The 20,093-nt window shown below is 44.5% G+C and overlaps 1 protein-coding gene across 1 annotated transcript in view; it reads right to left on the bottom strand.

Moving 5' to 3' along the window:
• The window catches only part of TULP4 (TUB like protein 4), an 865,190-nt gene that overhangs the window by 324,253 nt on the left and 520,844 nt on the right, over window positions 1-20,093 (bottom strand). The window contains exon 5 of the mRNA XM_078649123.1: window positions 485-665. Within this exon, the coding sequence (XP_078505249.1) occupies window positions 485-665 (181 nt within the window). The remainder of the gene's footprint in view (window positions 1-484; window positions 666-20,093) is intronic.

The raw sequence follows: 20,093 nt of genomic DNA, 5'->3' as shown, positions 1-20,093 counted from the left end.
CCATATTTTACAAAGCAGATTAAGTTTACTAACTTTATGTGAAGTAAGGTTTATCTTTTCGGGCCTTCCAGGTGTGATGATTTCCTGATGCAGAATGTCCAGCAAGAAAATGGGTGTGGAGGCTGGACATCCACCACCTGAGGTATGAGGTGTGGGAGGGAGATCTCTGAACTGAGGCCAGCTTATGTTTTTTAAACTGAACTTCATAGGCTTTTCATTTCACACAGCTTGGACAGTTTAGAAAATACACAAATATGAGAGTAATCCTACTTTAACAACAGTACACCCATCTATCTTAAATCCCATCTAACTGATAGTATTTAAAGTCGGATTGTGGAAAGTTGATAGAAAAATACTCCTTAAAAATACACTTGCGGATATGGGCCTGTTCTGTATTGTAAAACTGAGGCCTCTGAAGGTTCCTCCTCCCGCTGGTGGAGCTCTAAAAGTGAAATAAAGGAAGGACGCAAGCCTTCGCTCATACCTTGGGGTGGGGAGTAGTCATCGGAGTCCGTGTCACTTTCGCTGCTGTCTTCCACCAGGAAACTCGGATAATTCCAGGACATGCTCAGGATGCCGTCCGACTCGTGGAGCAGCACGTGCGCCAGCATCCGGCCGTGGCAGTCCATGACGATCACCTGGCCGTCCGCAGTGCCGAACAGTACCTGGGAGCAAACAGCACAATGCAGAAGTCACAAGGTGCACGAGCCAATGACGGTATCACACTAATATACGGACATCAGGGCAACCATAATCTCATGTGAAAATGGATGACCGTTAGATAATTGTTAAGCAACCTGCATTACCAATTCGTTTCCATTACCACAGAAAAATACAAAGAAAGAGTCAGATGACGTGGAGTAGATTTACTCATTATTCGGGATTCATTCACAAAATACTAATGAAAACGCCTTTGTCAACGTATGCAAAACACAGATTTCAGGTGCACGTGTACTGCATCATACATACGCCGGTGGCTTTTCAGTAAGAGTACTAGTACATAAATGTACATCTAAATATTTTACTTTTTTACACGTTTTGTCTCAAAGAAAAATGTTAGCCCAGAGGAGACGAGCGTCCCCCCTCCCTACGTGCGCAGACAAAATGATAGTAGTCATTTGCACATAAGTCCAGCAATATTTTGCTACGCCTCTTAATTAGCTAAAGTATTGGGAGTGAGGAGACTGCGGTAATGTTAGTGAATCGAATTCTTTAAAGCAAGTAAAGCACGGTAAATACGGTCTTTCTGACATTTACATCCATGCTAGTAACAGCGCAGTTTTCACTCTCAAAGTGGTAATGAAGGACTAGAGGGCAGTAAAATCGGTCATTTACTGCCCTCTAGTGGTACAATCAAAAACTTACTGTGAAAAAGTGGAAATACACAATGCTAGAAGGCTATGTGAAATATATCCTAAAGGCCCATGTCAATCAATAGGACTTAGCAGTTTCCATGATTCAAATTATACAGGTCACTCAGAGTTGTATTATGATTTAAACAATAGGATTCATTTGAGTTACAAACGGATTACTAAATTGCAAAGGAGACAATTCAACTGTTATGTTATCCAGGTTAAAATCGTATTTGCCTAAAGAGTAATAACCACAAAACGTTTTGAATCATTTCACAGAACAATAGCAGAGTGTTGGCACTAATTTAGCAGTTAGACGTGATTACTGAATTAACACATTTAAACTTTTATTCTATAATTCCTCAGAAGTTTATATCATCGTTAAGACCGCAACACGTCCTAATTTGAGTACGGTATTTTTTATTGCACAAACCCCAGAATTTCCCATCTCTACGCCAGTCCTAATTTAGTCCTGAAGTTGTGGTACCAGTTTATAATCTGTAATGTATCTGAACTGGTCCCATAGAATGATACACTCATGGATGTCGAACAGCCGCCTGAAACTGAACTCGGACAAGACGGAAGTCCTCATCCTGGGATCCTCACCCTCCGCCTGGGACGACTCCTGGTGGCCCCCCGCCCTGGGCAGCGCACCCAAACCAACAGACCACGCTCGCAACCTGGGCTTCATCCTGGACTCCTCCCTCTCCATGACCAGACAAGTCAACGCCGTCTCCTCGTCGTGCTTCAATGTCCTGCGCATGCTACGTAAGATCTTCCGATGGATCCCCACCGAGACCAGGAAGACGGTCACCCAGGCCCTCGTCACTAGCCGTCTGGACTACGGCAACTCCCTCTACGCCGGAACCACCGCCAAACTCCAGAAGAGACTCCAGCGGATCCAGAACACCTCAGCACGACTCATCCTGGACATCCCCTGCCGCAGCCACATCTCCGGACACCTGAGAGACCTGCACTGGCTCCCGGTCAACAAGAGAATCACCTTCCGGCTCCTCACCCACGCACACAAAGCCCTACACAACCAAGGCCCAGGATACCTCAACAGCCGCCTCAACTTCTACGCTCCCAAACGCCAGCTTCGATCGACCAGCCACGCCCTCGCCGCCGTCCCCCGCATCCGAAGAGCCACCACAGGAGGAAGGTCCTTCTCCTACCTGGCCGCCAAGACTTGGAACTCCCTTCCGACCCACCTCCGCCTGACCCAAGACCACCTCGCCTTCAGGAAGCAGCTTAAGACCTGGCTGTTCGAGCAGTAGCGGACCCCCTACCCCAGCGCCTTGAGACCCTCCGGGTGAGTAGTGCGCTATATAAATGCTTTGATTGATGCTTTGATTGATGACACTGATGTCGAAAAACGTAAACAAAAATAAACACACTAATAGTGCCTTTTGGACTTATTTGGCTATAAAAGCAGTTTGTGGTAAATCATCCATAAACTCGGCATTCAGTCACGTACTCGTCAAATGTCTGCAAGGTTGCATGTCTCTTCTTAAGACCTCCCACCTGGCAATATATCTTTCTGACCCACCATGACTTGGCACTCTTCTTACCTCATTCTAACTTTCACCACATTTGCTTTTAGGTTAACAAGGATTCTTGAACTAAATGTTTTCTTCTTCAGTGTTCTAGTTGAAGTGTGCTATCTTGGAGAGAGCTTTGAGTTGCCCATTTAAGATCCTTAATACAATCTTATTAAAGCCCGCCTGAATATTTATTCGGAATGACAATAAATACACTTTGCTTTAAAAAAGCGTTAAAGAACTGAATGGTTCATCTCCGGTTAAAAAACACATTGACTGTACAAGCCTCACACCCATCCTTTCAAGCACAGCATACCATTGTGCTAGAACCAAAGAAGAGCAGCAGCCTACCCGTGTCCAGCAGCTCACGGAAAGTTGAAGCTATCCACCTGTATTCATATTCTCACTAAAGGTGTGCTCGGCGGGTTCTTCCATCACACTGTGCATCACCGATGCTCCCCCAATGGCAGGGCTACTTCATGCTGGTGTTAATGGCCACGCCTATTTCACGTTGCATTCAGCGGAGCGTGAGTTATGTCCCTTCACCAATGCTTAATCGCATCTTGGCTTCAAAGGCAGGTGCACTAAAACGACCCTGCTGACAGGCTGTGGTTAAACATCTGGCGAATCGTATGGGTAATTCCCTGCACCAGACCTGTAAAAGTAATTTGTGGTTTTGAGGGCTGCTGTATCTATTTCTAGGGGTGGAATGACTGATTCCAAGAGCACAAACAGTGGTTTCCACTTCATACATTTTGCCTCGACATAACTGCCGTGACGAAACAGAACAGGAAATGCAAACTGAGAAAGTACGCGGGAAGACCTGGGGATTAACACCGGGGCCAATGTGGTGGTGGTGGTGGTGGTGGTGGTGGTGGGAAGATAGGTAAACTCTGGAGGACCAAAACTATTTTCAAAGAAACTACAATTGTGCAAGTTAAGCGAGGAACAGCATGAACCTCGGATATGAAAAAAGTATCAAAACCCTCCTCCAGCCCACAGTGGGAAATGACTTCAAGGGGACCAGTCAAAGAACTCAGCCAAACCACAGGCCTGTGCAGCTCGGACTACCACCCTACACCTCCGTTTCCTCACCAGGGAACGTGGATTCATGGTACGTACATATACGTTCAAGCATACAAGATGCCAGTGTTACTACTTAGTCTCTGTTGAGTGCAGCATTTGTGGGATGACCAACCTTGTTTTCAGGATAGGGCTGCACCTGACCGGTCACTGGCATCCTTACCGACCTATGCTCCCATCCACAGTGCACCCTGTACACAGAGGGCTTTTACCTCCTAGCCAGAATCACTCCATGCCAGCACCAAAGGTGGTCCCGCACCATTATGCAGCTTGGGGCTTCACATCATGGTGTCTTCTTTGTTGTATTTGCCTGCATCACCGCAGGGACCTCTTTTATTTCCAGCTCCTCACATTGGACATCCGTTCTCCGTTAGGCACTGGTTTTTAATTTTTGATATTTGGAAGTCATAAAATGCCATTTCAGATTTTTATTATTGGAGTACTATGGTGCACATTGTGATTTTGTGGCTCTTACAGCCCTGGATGTCTTCTCATAAGTGCTTAGGCATCATGATATTGCCACAATACATTTATCCTACTAACCCTGTCCCCTTCCGTCCCCCGCCACCCTCTCGTTCACAGACACCTCTACCAGGCATCGCTGCTATCCAATCACGTTTCCTCCCTTCCCTCATCTCCCCCTCCACATCACTGTTCCATTTCCGTACTCACTTCTGTGTCACGATAATCCTGTATTATACACGTGTATATGCTTATTGGTGCACATTTATATGTGTTTTCGTTATAACTTACAGCCCTGAAGAAGTTCATTTTCAAGAACGAAACGCGTTGGCTGGCAATTTTTTGAAAATAAAGGATTATTCAAGACTTTAATATCATAAGACTCTTTGACTAATTGACTACCACTTGTCTCAATACCGAGCGGTGCACCACTCCAAAAGTTTGACTTCTTCAGTTGATTGCATAGCAGTTGGCACTCAATGACGGCAAGTGCTAGAGTAGTTTTGTGCACACTCAACCAGATTGACTATTTGCAATACATAACAAGGGAACACCACAGGAAAGTGCGGTCACTGTGTCCGCCGTTGTTTGGAACTATAATCTGCATAAATCGGAGATGGGTGAAGGTCGAGGAACTTTCTGGCTCTTCTGCAGTCCCCTGGTGGCGATCATAAAATCAAGAGCAGTAGCGGATTGAGGAAATGGGTGCACCATCTCGTCACAATCCACCATCAGTTTTGAAAGAAACCATTGCAGTGCCTCGCCCTCAAAACTATACTTTCTGGGAGTTCTTTTTTAGTGTCTAGTGCGCTGCAAGGTCTCACCTGCGGGTGGAGTCGGGGCTCTGTAAGACGCGTGCTCTCGTTCCAAACAACAGGTCTTTTTCTACAAGTTTGCTTCTCTCTCACCTTGTGCAGAATTTGCCAACCCCCAAAACAGAAAGCCCACACTTTATCCCAGGAGCTTGGAAGCAGTCTTGTCGCCCTTAAGCACCGTGACAGGCTCTTCGGCATATCCCTTCCAGCAACTCAATTACAACAAGCAATACATTGCCGACTCAGTGTCCTGCACTATCCGGGGGAAATGTTGTAGCAGAATTAATATGCGGGTAGCTTGTGCGGTGTTTTCCAAACGCTCAGCCATAGTGTCAAGCTGTAAAACTGACGCCACAGCACAGTCTTCGAGGTGCTTATGCCTATGGGACTCAGACTCCAGCTTCAGCATTACAGTTTTTATTTGGTGCCCTACTGATCCAACAGACGCACCGCAAATTATTGTTCTGCATAGCATCCCATTACATCTGTAACTTTCTTCATGGAGGACATCTTCAACTCAATCCTCTGTCTATATTTTGTTGAAGGCCATTAGCGTCATCATCGTTTAAACTCATGTAAGGACAGGACCAATGGAATCCATTGTCGCTGGCTCCCCATGCGGTTTCAGTGTCTTGGGGAAAAATGGGGACCTCGCCTTTGGGGCTTGCTGTTTATTTTGTTCTAGGGACATCAGTACACAGGGAGGATATCATCACTGCCCTCAAGGAAGGGTACAAGTCCATAAGCTGCCAGCTTCGTCGTCATCCATCTAAAATAGACCTCAGGTCTATGGTCACCCTGTGGTGAATGCAAAAAGAACAGATAATGGACGGAATGCTGAATAAATCAAAACATTCACCCAAGGAACAAATCTGGGTTAAATCCATCGTTTTTTCTGCTCGTTATGCCATTCCAGTTTAGACCCAGCCATATGCAAATCACCCCTAAACCGGCCCCAGGATGCTTGTTTCTGGGAGGACCTGGTCTGGCAGTTCTGGCTAGATTTTTTTCCATGTGGAGCAGGGTCAAGACTGATTTGCACATGGCTCGGTCCAAACTGTTGTGGCGAGATGAGCAACACAATTATGGATTAAACCCAGATCTGTGACTGGGGGTGAATGTTTGATTTGTTCAGCATTCCATCCATCATCTGTTCTTTTTGCTTTTGTCTCTGTGGTGGGCAGAAGGCAACAAATATCTGGGTTGCATCTCTGTCGCATTCCAAGTGGTCATTTCCCCTTCATTCTCCGGTGTCAACACTGTGAAAGGAAACAGGGATTCTCTGTCCGAGTCCAAATTATTCCGAGAACTCCATGTCAGCCTCCAAATTGAATCCTGGGAGGACAGGGTCACCACTAGGATAATTGTCCACTCCAGCATCAGCCCCTTAAGATCATACAGAAAGGGGAGGTAAACATCTAAGGGAACAGTCTGGCAGACACACGTCATGAGGTAATGGAGACCGCAGATAAGTCCACCGGTGACATAGTTCAACTGCCCTTGTGTGACTCGATGATGCCCAGAGATAGTCTCTCTGTAGGAAAGTAAAAACAAACAAACAAACAAATAAACAAACACACACACACACATCCCCCCTCATCCTGCTTCAACACCCTAGGAATGCTCCGCAGGATCTTCAAGTGGATCCCCACCGAACGAGAAGAACAGTAACCCAGGCCCTCGTCTCCAGCAGGTTGGACTACAGAAATGCCTTCTACGCAGGAACATCAAACAAGCTCCTGAGACAGCTGCAACGCATCCAGAACGCCTCAGCGCGACTGTTCCTCAACATCCCCCGCCGCAGCCACATCACATCCCACCTTAGAGACCTACACTGGCTCCCCATCAACAAGAGGATAACCTTCAAACTCCTCTTCCACGCACACAAGGCCCTCCACAACGCCGGCCCAGCGTACCTCAACAAACGACTCAGCTTCTACGCCCCTACCTGCAAGCTCCGCTCCGCCGGCCTCGCCCTAGTGCCGGGCATCGTTGCAAGATGTATTCACAGCCATCTCCCAAGGTTATGCAATTGTTAGGTTGGCCAGGAAATCGAAAGGGGGGCGGAGGGGGGGGGGGGGGGGTTGCTATTATTTTTAATCCGTCGGTCCAGTGCACACTTTCGGAGTTAACCATTGGAGGATGTGAGGCAGCCTTATTTTCTCTAACTTTTCCCAGCAATTACCCCTTAGCTGGATTTTTGATACATTACCCACCAGGCCCGGCTTCTAGTTTTATGGCATCCCTAGCAGATACACTGCCGCCATTTGTTTTAAGCTACTCAAACTTGACTATCATTGGAGACCTCAATCTCCAGTTTGATGACATTGCCTGTCCGGCAGCAGTCGCGCTGGTCATGGACCTAGAGGCTCTTCAGCTAGGTCAACTGGTTCTTTCCCCCACATACAAGCTGGGACACAAGCTGGACCCTATTTTGTTTAATCTGACACCAGCCTAGTGGTGGATTCTGCTCTTCCACTTCTCTGTCCTGATCCTCTAGCCAATATCATTTTAGGCCAAACTGCTGCCTATATCTACTCATGGTCAGCCGGTCAGGACACAAAAATAGGCAAAGGTGACCTCGATTTTACTCATGCTTTTGACGCAAGTCATCCTACTCTAGATGACTGTGTAGATACAATCAATTCCCAATTGGAAGGATGGATAATAGGTGCACCTGAACAAATCGCACCTTTGGCAAATCATACTATCAGAATATCCAAACCCTCGGCAGAATGGTTCAGCGACAAACGCTTAGAACCCGTTTGGCTCAGAAACTTTACCTCAACTGATAAGACCAACTATGGATCGGCCTTGAAGGAATATCATAGACATATCAGGGTTACCCGCTGTGTTTTTCACATTGACAAAATCGAGGTGGCCCAGAACTCCCCTTGAGAAATCTTCTGAATTGTGTCTATCCTCCCTGGTTTTAGCATCTACTCCACCTTCGAAGGAACACTGTAATGTCATTGTCCATTTTCTCATATAAAGTCGCTTCCACCTACTTCACTTTTCCTGAGGCAGCTAGAGATGCTCTCTGTCTTAATGTGTGGCTCAAACCCCCGGCTAATAGCTCAGGACTGTCTACTTGAACAGCTGTGGAGCTGCGGCATCAGTTACAAGTCCTTGCAGTGGTTCACTACTTTTCTGCAGGACCACACTTTTCAGGTGGCACAAAAACCTTTTCAATCTCAGGTTTTTCTGCTGCAGCAGGGAGTGCCTCAGGGCCTCTCCTTGAGCCCTACCTTATTCAATCTTTACATGCGCCATCTGGCTATCATCAAGGGCTACAGCGTTAACATTGTACCATACGCCAATGATATGCAGCTGATTATCACCCTGTTACAAGATGAAGCTAGCACAGCGGTTTTGTTAAAGGCCTTTCTGTTGGGGTGGCTGAGTGGATGGACCTCAATTGTCTTAAGCTAAGTGGTCCTTATCCTAGGTAAGCAGCCTTCGATTTGGTCCTCCGCTTGGTGGCCAGACTCGCTTGGACCCCACCTGACCAAAGCCTAACATAAAGAACCTTGGCATCTTGTTCGATGCTAGGCTCTCTTTTGATTACAGCCTTAGCAGTCAATTGTTTCAGGATCCTAAAAATGCTCAAAAAGATCATTGGACTTCTCCCCAAAGCCACCAGAAAGACAGCAGTCCAGGCTCTGGTCACGTCCAGGCTGGACTACAGTAATGTCCTGTACATGGGAGTCTCACAGTCTTGGCTGATGAGACTTTAGCACGTTCAGAATGCGGCAGCCTATTTGCTGCTAAATCTCCCCAGACGGCCTTCCATGGGCCCTGCACTCTCAAAACTTCACTGGCTACCCGTGTAGTAAAGGCTCTCCTTTAAAGCAATGAGCTATTGCTATATGGTCCTTAACAATAAGGGCTCTCGATATTTGCATACTTTTGTTAATCTCTACTTGCCTAGAAGGAATTTATCAGCAGGAGCCTTACAAGCACGCATTCCCATTGAAAAAAGCGTCTGCTTTGAAGGATGCTTCTTTAGTTGTCTAGCAGTCAAGATGTGAACTCCCTTCCCCCTTCACTAAGACAAGAAAAAACAGAACTATTGTTCCACAAAAATCCGAAGACCTAGTTGTTTAGGTTGGCCTGATTAGAGCTGTCCTCTTAGCATACTGTTTGGTTCTGACTTTCGGGAGCGAGACCTTAGCGCTGGGACACTTCGGTACAAGTAGCTAAGCACACTATAAATCATTTTATTATTTCTTTTTCTGGTTTATAGGTCAAGAACAGGTTGACCATTACGCCAACAAATCAGGAAAAGTTCACTCTGGCCTCATTAAACTATCTTTTATACGCAAAATTCACATGTGTCCTAAGGTCCAACCATCTGCAAGCACCAACATAACATGACAGAAGTATCTGTGGAGGACACCTTTATCGTTGAAAGAAAATGGAGGTTTATGATTACTAAATTCAATGGCATTCCCAGAAAGGTAACCCCATACCCATAATAAATGTGCACAGGTGATCAAGAGTAAAGGACTATTTGATTAATCAATTATACGACAAAAAATAATGAAATACAAATTCAAAAATGCGTTCACAATGTGATCGTACCGTAACAACAGACTACAGTTAAATCTCGTTGATCAATTTGTTTATAGTATGATTCAACATGACAAAAACATATGAGGAACCTCTGACATGGTCCTCTGGCAGCATTTGTATAATTTAAGGTGTACTCACATGCATTGTTCTTCCATTGTCTCCCTCCCCCACATCATGCAACCTTTTTTACGTTGGGGGGAGAGAAATATCTTTAAAGTTGTCAAAGATTTTCTTGGGATCACTGAAGTCAAATCTCTTTCTTTTGGAGTCAACATATAGAGTTTCTTTTACAAATTGTTTAGCTTCACTCTCCCTCCTTATGATGTTAACCCCTTGGCTGCTGGGGCTATTCCCCTGCTGTGCTGGGAGGCGGGGGGCATGCACAGCGCCCCCCATGCTCATGATGAGCTCAGTTCGTCATGAGCCACGGTGCTCCGGTGCTCATGACGAGCTGAGCTCGTCACGACCACAACCGTTTAATGGAACGCTCAGCACAGCAGGAGAATTAGCCCAGCGTGCAAGCGTTCCACGGGCAATGACGAGCTCAGCTCGTTATTAGCACCGGAGCACCGTGGCTCATGAAGCTCGGCATGGGAGGGGTTAAACCAGATCTAGTGGCATTCAACATCAGTGAGAAACAAAAATGCATAATAGAACACCGGCAAAAGACCTAGCTAAAACTGCTGATTCTGGTTTACCCATTGTGTAAGCGATATAGGAGCCATAAGAAGGCCAATCATTCTTGCGTAAGCACAAAACTTACAGATAGAAGATGGCTTGGGATGAAAGAAAATTGCTAGCCTGAATCATTGTCCGATGGCAGCGAAAGACCACAGAAACCTTCCTATTTCTCACGTTATTGTAATCGTGGATAATCTGCATGATGCCCAGATATACATCTGCTTATTTTGCAATGTTGTCATCATGTGTCTTATCCCAGGCAATTTTGAATCTATTGGATATTTATATATGATTTATATATATATAGGATTTATATATTTATATATGAAGAGTGAAAAAAGCAAATGTATTACCTTTGTTGAGTGTTGGGAGGGGCCATTACTCACAAGTCAGTCAGTCAGTCCTCACAAGAGGATCCTTAATTGCTTGCAGTGACCATCGGAGGCTTTGTTTAAAAATAAGTTATGGTTTTAAAAGCACCAGCTGCAGTGTTTCTTTTTTTGTATTCATTCATTATTGTTTTAAAATTAAAAATGCTCCAAGCAATAAACCAGTTTATAACGATATATAGTTATAACAGACGTGAGTAACATAGCAGGTTTTACAACACCTGTATACATAAGTGCCTGATTAGAAAAAGAAAACAAAACAGAGGGTGGAAAAACACAAACTGAATAAGGGTGGTTTGAAGAATATAAGTCAATACTAATGCAGTCAATAGATTGTGATCAATGAAGAGTATAGAGCAAGTAGCAAAGAGCAAGTAGCAAAGAGCAGAAAACCAAGAACAAAAAGCATTCCTCCTCCCAAACCTTTCTCCCCAGTTCATCACTTCCACCATAGGGAGTCCATCAGTACACTGGTCTGTTTAACGGAATCAGTCTGTCTTTTTTAAAACTCTCCCTCCAGTTGAGTCACGGTCATGTGGATGGGGTATATGAAAAAACATTAAGACAACTATATCGAGTAAGCGCACATAAGCCCTTTATCGTCAAGGGATGGGGGCTAGGGTTCATGTAATCCTATGTAAGGACCACCACATCTTCGAACTGGGTAAGTTTGGACTAAATTTCCAATATGCGTCTCTCATAAATGGATAAAACTAAAGAGTTCTGTTGTCCATTCTTGATGTGTCTGAGGATATAGACCTTTGCCACCATTGAGGCCGTCGATATCCAGCTCTCCCAATGAATACTACTGTCATTCACCTCTAGACCATCATGTAAGCCGGCAAGTTTGGCCGATGCAATAAAGGGAAAGGTGCTAGTATTTTGCAATGTATTCCATCGATCTGACCAATAGCGGGACAAGACTAAAGTATATGGAGAAGGTCTCACCGAGGTTCCTGGCACCTCCAACAGTTGTCGTGAGGCAGTAGGTGAGCCCTTTTCAACTTTTACGGGGACCAATACCAGTCATGTAAGATTTTAAAATAGGAACATTTTAATGGTGTCTCTTTTAGAGTCATATCATGATTATCAAGCAAATTCGACCAGTCTTCATCATTAAATTCAACACCTAAGCAGGTCTTCCAATACCGCCTCGCAGATAATATTACAAGACTACAGGGAGTCAATATTAATCTGGTATAAATTGAAGATGGCACCCCTGGAGTTGCCCCACTCAGGTAAGTACTTCCTAATAGGTGACTCTGATACCAAGCCCACTGCATAAGCAATGGCACAATTCGCAGTATTGACAATAGTGTATTGGCCTTTATGGAAAAGTCCCTACAAAGGGCTTCAAAGTTCTTCATCATATTAGTAGTGGTGTCGTAAACATCCTCTATCGCCATAATCCCTCTCTCAGCCAGTAGAAAGTGTCATGCCGATCTCAAAAGCTGATTTAGACCAGAGTGGTGCTCCTTGGTGAAGCTGACCATTAATACCCAGGCTCATATGCACATCTCTTAAGACTGTCCACTTTGCCACCATTGTTGGGGGCACATTATTAACGGGAGAGGTCGAGCACAGTATTGTATACTCAGGCCTAGTGTTATGTACAACACAGATATTTCTATTGTGACCACAGCAGAGAACAAAGTATCCCAACTGAGATGGTGTACAAGATAGTACACATACATATCCGGTAGATGAAGACCCCCTTTTCCCGTCCCCCCTCTTGTGTCTATATCAAGTTTTGCAGATTCAAGCTTAGAGTTTCGGCTTGCCCAGAAAAATGCTTTAGTAATTTATGGTCCGAAGGAGCATCTTAGGAATTGCAAGTGGTAGCATACCAAAAGCATCATTGAATTTGGGAGTTTTAACCATTTTTACCACTTAGGTTCTACCCCACAAGGAGAGCTGTAAGGAGGATCACCTGCGGAAGTCGCTGTCTATTTGTGCCTGCAACTACTGTAAATTGTCAGTCATCCTCCCCTCTACGCCTCTTGTGACCTGGATGCCTAGGTATGCCCCATGGATTTCCATGCAAAGCCAAAGTCAGTAAGGAACCTTCTAATCGGGCATTTCGTAATCGGCAACACTCAGCTCTTCGACCAGTTGGTCTTATATTAAGAGAAGGTCAAAAACTCTGAAATCAGGAACATTAGTTGAGGAATCCAGGCTTCATGGTTGCCAAGTGTGAGGAGGATGTAATCAGAGTAGAGTAAGAGTTTAATGTGGCAGGCAGCTGTATCGATGCTCATATTGACGAATAGCCGCTGCCAGTGGATCTAATGCTATGAGGAATAAAAGAAGGGAAAGCAGACACTCCTGTCTCGTCATTCTAGATATGGTAATGGACTCCAACATATGCCACCCACAGTCAACCTGTGCAGTAGGATCAGAGTAAACCAGAGAACCTTGTCAAGAAATCCTGTACCAACGCCTACCTTCCTCAATGTACTAAAGAGGTATCCCCATTCTACCCAACAGAACGCTTTTCTACATCCAAGGAGAGCAATATCTTGTCCTCCGTGTCGTACTTCACTTTCCAGAGTGTCAAACAGTTCATTCTTTCTCAGCAAGATTGTGCTTTTGGGCAACATAGGCATCAAAACTATGTGGGACTGAGTCCACACATATCATCAAAATATGTTGACCTGGTTCCTGATTAGCTCACAGTGCTCCATCTGGGCCCCTAAACTGACAGGGCACCGGATGGTGTCTGCAACACCAGAACATGACAACTCTAATTTCCCCAAGGAAATTGTGGAAACAAATCTTACCCTTTCGTTTGTAACTCGGGCATGCCCAAAGAGGTACACAAGAAATACACAAGTGGCATTTCAATTATTTACTGAGGCAACTGGAATCCTGTGTAAAATATATGTGCTGCAACGATTAATAGAATGAAGTAGACCAATATCACCAGCATGACAATAACAGTGAACATAATGAATAATTCAACCAATGTACAATTGCATTAGATTACATGAATACATGTAATGGGGCTCCTATCTAGCGCTGCCTATCCTAATGGCTTAGGTGTGCTAAACTGCCAGATCTCATAGAGTGGTCTAATTCCCCATTTACCTGTGTGCATGTATTATTTGACAGTCGGGTCTAGTGTAGAGTAGGCAGCCGTCCTTCTCATGATAGGGATGGAATCCAGCTGGACTAGAATTCATGCATAAAGTGACCACAATATTCCTGTAGAAATCCTCCTCTGCCTGAGTAAGGGTCCTTGCGGTTTATATATTAAACTGAACCCACGAATTCAGTGCCGGAGCTGTTGTCTGGCCATATCTTGTTTGTTCTACCCACCCAGAGCTGTCGCTTACCAGACAATAATTCATAACATTTGCACAGAGTACCGTGGACATTGAACAGTGTTCAAAGAGACAATAATGAGCCTACGAGAAAATGTACATGTCATGTGAGCAATTATTTTCTGAGTTTGCTGAGGTGCAAGCAAAATATGTTACAAAGGTCACTGTTTAAAACGATGTCAACTTTAAACGTGAATATGTAAAATGGAAATGTTTGTGCCCAGGGCCTGTGCAACTACATAACACCCACTCCTTTTCTGTAAGGTGACTAACTATTTAGGCTAAATATAAAAATGCATTCTTAAACTAACTCAATATATATTTTAAAGCTTAAGGGCCAAACATATATGCATCATTTTAATAATAAAAAGCCTAAAGAAAGGCAAATTGCTAAAAAGCCAATTAAACATGCAATTCATTGCTGTATTAAAAAGGAAAAAAAAGAATTTTTAAAAAAGATGCCGAATTAAAAAGGGCTCAAACTTCATGAGTTCAAAAGTTCTGAGTGTCAGTAGAAACACCACTGTTCCCAGCATCCGCAGACAATGTTTCCATTGGTACCCCAAAGACAAGTTCCAAACAACAAACACGGTCATGTCGAACCCACAAAGCAGCCGCTGAAGGTGTGGCAGCCAGTAATGTTCCGGATGACGAAGAGACAGATTCCTTATTCATGGATGGCTCATAATATGCATTCTGTAACAAAGGTTACCTCCCACGACATCTGTGCAGTTGGATTCTTAAGGGACTCCTCAGCAACTCTAGATCCGGAGATGGACTAGTTGTTTAAACAGGCATAAATCCATTACACACTCAAAGGTGCACATATGCACCAGAACAAGGGCAGTACACAATGTAACCACATAGGTCAAAAGGACAGAGACCAAATCTCGTTCTGTTCCTGCAGCAAAGGTGCGCAAAAATACTGTATAATTCTGTCCAGACACAGAAAAACATGTGTAATTGCCATAATCATTTGGCTACGAGGTGGAACATCCATTGCGGAGCATCGAAAGTAGAACCAAAATGGCAACAATCATAAACAGGACGAGTGCCAAACCCCTGGACACATTGGACACAACGGAGCGTAAAAAAAATGTAATTACTTCAAAGATAGTCAGGAACGCAATGACAAACCCAGACCCAATCGCCTTATAAAGGTGTACTGCTCGCATGACTTAAATGCACTAAATATGCAGTACATAGGTTGTCCAAAATGCTGTGGCAGGTTTGTGCGTAATAACCATTGTATCTCAGCAGAAGACCTTGCAACTTGGAGATCAAACGTCTCTCTTGCAGATGCTAAAAAAACTTTCTGAAACAATAAGGCTTTCAGTCAGCTTAAACTATCAAAGGTCACAGCAGAAATAGTAATTCGAGGCCAAATTGGCACTCCCCTATCAGTGTAGGCTAGTGCAAATAAAACCGTGCCACAACAGGTCACAATCCAGGAAACAGTAATCACACTGGGCAACCCTAGATTTATCCAACAGCAAGCTTGGTCGTTCAACATTAAATAACTTCCATTAGAAAGAAATCTAAATGTCAGATGAATTATGGTAGCTGGAGAACCTTCGAGTTAACAGGCTAAGTTTGCCTTGGACCCATTATAAACCCCATGATGTGTTAACTCCCGTCAAACTAACAAATGGCCGAAAGTGTTCTCGCAGTCGGTACCACTGAGAAATACCTCAGTTTCTCTATTTCTACACCTGCACTCGAAAGTTAGGACCCATTACTCATGCACAAATCTCTCCGCTAACACTTCATATCAGCCAGCCTGAACATGTTTCAAAGAGCTCGTGAAGTGGAATGCTGGTATCAGTAGAGATATAAAGCCATGGATTATCCAATCTGCTGATAGTGTTTCTGCCACAGCAAATGGTAACTTCTCTAAATGCTCTATGTATAACATTTTTTAGCTGATGTTTTCTGCTCCTTGGTCAAATTATAGGGCAAAATTAATCAGCAATGTTCAAATGCCACTATGGCACGCGGCCACTTCGCAGAGTTTCTGACATCCAGCTCAATAACATAATTGATCTGAGCTGGCTCTGTCCATGTTGTAATAGGGACATGTAACTCTGCATAATGTCAATAGCTGACGACACAATGTTACTCAGATGTAAATTGTATTTGATAATGTAGTCATACCATTGTCTACAACTGCTATGGGGCCTAAATGCTGGGGAACCGGGTTCGAGCCTTGTTAGGGGCACTCAACATCCTGTGATTCTGGGCAAATCATTTAATCTCCCTGCGCCTAACAAAATGATTATGTTAGTATTTAACACAGCTGGTACTCATGTAAAGCTCTCTGATACCTTTGGGTAGAGTTCGCGCTATGTAAAACTAAAAGAAAAAGAAAAATAAACTCTGTTAACATCACTTATCAGTTCAGCAGCTTCCTGCTGGGAAACTTTGCAAAGTTCTTTGTATACTGCATACAAAAACGTTTATGACGTGGCTTTCTAGGACATAACAAAAAAATCCTACAAATCTAGGTCATTGGAAAGGAGAGACAAGTGTGATTTCACTTCATCTAAGGTGGAGTGTCATTACCACTCAAGGCATAACTTGAGTGGTATGTTGTTACCACCTCCAAGTGTTGTGTCTGCACATAACAATGGGCTTGTCTGTTTATTCTAAAGCCCGTATTGTTGTTCAGAAAACATGCATGACACCCATTATTGTTTAATGGCCACATGAACCACCTTTCAGGACTGGAATGTGAAGAATGGTATGTACCTTTCTTAAGCATGTTGTTGAGCTCTTCCTCCATGTGGTTTGTCAATTGTTGCCAATAGTCTGAATGAGGGAATGGTTGGTGTGTTGAAGTCTTATTTTGACGAGACCCAGACAAGATGCTTGCTCCACTGTTTTGTTCATGAGTGTTATCTGTCCTGGTATTAGACATGCTCTAAACAAAGCCTCATTACCTTGAACTCGCCAGTCTTTCGTTCCCTAAACAGATTTTAAGTCAACATTGTCTTTCATAAAAGCGAAACCCTCGTATTGACAACTGAGAAATAAAAGTAACAGAAATTATCAATTGTGTACCCGTTAACATATTTTTCAATGCCTGGGAAGGAACGAGTTTATAATACTAAGATACTGGGTCTACGGGGTTGTGGCTAGAAAAACATGCAAATTTCTTAGCGTATGGTTTTAAACCTTTGCTTGCTGCGCACACTTTCGCGCTGTGCGGGCAATTTTAATAGTGGGTGGGATTTGGACGCCCCCCCGGCCGTCCTCCGTACACGGCCACCGTGACATCGGACGGCCCCCGGACGTCCGAAACATGCAAGGGGTTAAACTGCCCACAGGTGGTGTAGGGCAATGTTCCCATTGAATATTATTAAATGCTGCACATGGAGTACTTTCTCTGTGTAAGAAGTGGTTCAAAAATGGTGAAAACAAACAAAACATTTCATCATAATTAGATTCTCACTATACATATATTAATTCTCAAATACAGAGTAACGTTCTAGATCAGCAAGCACAGACTTTACAGTATTTAAGTCCAAAATATGAGTAGTAATGGGGCCAGGAGTAATAACATCGTGAAGTGTTAATTTAACACCTTCGCTGTGGCGGCTATTCCGCTGCAGCGCTAAGGGGGCGGGGCGGCCCCGCGGCGCGCCCGTGCTGGTGACGGAACCACTCCGTCATCAGCTGCGGTTGAGCTGTGCTGATGACGGAGCGGTTCCGTCATGGCCCCGCCTGCTCTATGGAACGCCCAGCGCAGGCGCGGAATCCGCGCCGCACAGGCGCGGCGAGCGGGCCATGACGGAACCGCTCCGTCATGAGCACAGCGCCACCGCAGCTGATGACGGAGCAGTTCCGTCATCAGCATCGAATGAGTTAAAACCTTAAGGTACTTGTAATGTTTCGATCGGTCCAAACATTTCAAAAGGTACCTTATAACAAACAATTCCATCAAGTACCGGACCCGCTTAAATGTTCACAAGGGACAGGTCTCTACGTGCTTTGTGTGATGACAAATGAGACTTCAATACCTCAACCACAGGTTCAACCACAGAGCATTCTGAAAGATAGTGTCCATTCAAAAGCAAAAAAAAAAACATTACAAAGCCGAAACAAATTGAAAGAAAAAGCAGTGCCAGTGAAATCCAAATGTAAACCCATGATGGAACAAAATATATTGTTTTGAGCTAAATTATATAATCAGGAGTTCTATGAGATGGTGGATCTGAGAAATCTAAAGAAAAGTCATTTTTCCTGTGTAATTAACACCCCAATTACCATAGTCCCCTCGGGAGAGTTGCTCTCTTTAAAATGATGTTTCTCCCCTGCCTATTGTATGTCCTCCAAAACCTCCCGATCCATCTCCCTCGCAGATGGTTTTGTGATCTAGATGGAGTGATCACCAACTTCCTTTGGGGGGGAGGTTCAAGAGCACGTCTGGCTCTCACGACTCGCCAATGATCTACTTAGGAGGGAGGAAAAATCCCTTTTTATATTAACTCGCCACCTGCCTTTTAATAATTCATGATTGGTTTAACGGGGGTGGTCAGACCCAGCATATCAACTAGAACTGGGGCGCCTCAGATTCTCTCAGGCTCAAGCTATGCTCTACGGACCCCCAATCCCTCAGTCCCTGCCAATACTCACCCGCACAGCTCTCCTGGCATGGTGATCTGCATTGCAACACATCTACTGGGACACTAGACTCACATTGGAAACGCCTTTATGGTACGACACTTGGCTGCAGGAGTTTGAGACCTTGACGTGCTTTCAAGCATGGACCCTAATAGGCATCACCTGCCTGGGCGATGCATGGAAAGGAGAACACTTGTCCTCCTTTCATGATCTACAGCAGGCATACTCCCTACATTCTACACAATTCTTCAGGTATCTCCAACTACGACACGCCCTGGCCATTCACATTCCTAACCATAACTCCTGAGTTCAGCCCACTGGAGGCCAAGATTCTCATGGGAAACCTGCGGAAGAGAGGGATATCCCAAATATATCGATCCCTAAAAACAATACCCCATCCACATTAGACCCGGGCCTCTGGAAGACTAGGACTAGCGAGACGCTCTCATGGCTCCTAGAAAACTCACTATATTTACCAGGATCCGCCTCATTCAGATATACTATCTTCACTGCGCATATCTTACACCGGCGCGGCTGCACAAAGCAGGATTTCTCCTAACCCCGCAATGTCCACGCTGTGAAGGAGAACCAGCCGACTTCTTCCATATGGTCTGGTTCCCCACCGTCCTATCCAGATACTGGGCATCAATCGTATCTGAATTGAGTGGCATACTGGGGTGGGAGGTCCCTCTTAATCTCCCTGCTCTTCTCCTGGGGTGATGGAGGGGATAGACGACTCCAGAGCCGACAAGTTGTTTCTAGGAACAGCCATATGATTGCTAAACGAGACATTGCAGTGGCCTGGAAAGACTCAACACCTCCCTCTATTTCAAAATGGCACAGGGGAGTGGACTGGTCTGCTGTCCAGGAAAAAGCGGTATATGAGGCAAGAGGGTGCCCGAACAAACATGAACGAATATGAAGCAAATGGACAGGTCCACTGGACTGATTACTCATGGCCAAACGGGCCTTCCTTTTTTATACCAACCAGATGGGGGGATAATACTTGAAACCGTAATGACATTTTTTACATGTTACAGTGAAATAATTGTTACCTTGTTTGCTATGTTATACCAAATGCAAAATTGGTTATCAAAAAAAAGATTGAATACCGTAGTATGAATCATGCACTATAACTTCGGGGAACTCGGGATCCGTATTTGTTAGTGCCAAAATTAGAGCTTTCAGTTCAGCCAGCTGTGCAGTGCAATCACCTATTGATTGTGTATATGTTTTTAGAGGCTGGAAT

This window comes from Lissotriton helveticus, chromosome 6 (assembly GCF_964261635.1).
Source record: "Lissotriton helveticus chromosome 6, aLisHel1.1, whole genome shotgun sequence".
Lineage (NCBI taxonomy): Eukaryota > Metazoa > Chordata > Amphibia > Caudata > Salamandridae > Lissotriton > Lissotriton helveticus.
The sequence above is the reverse complement of the archived record's forward strand: the minus strand, read 5'-3'. Positions and strand labels throughout refer to the sequence as shown.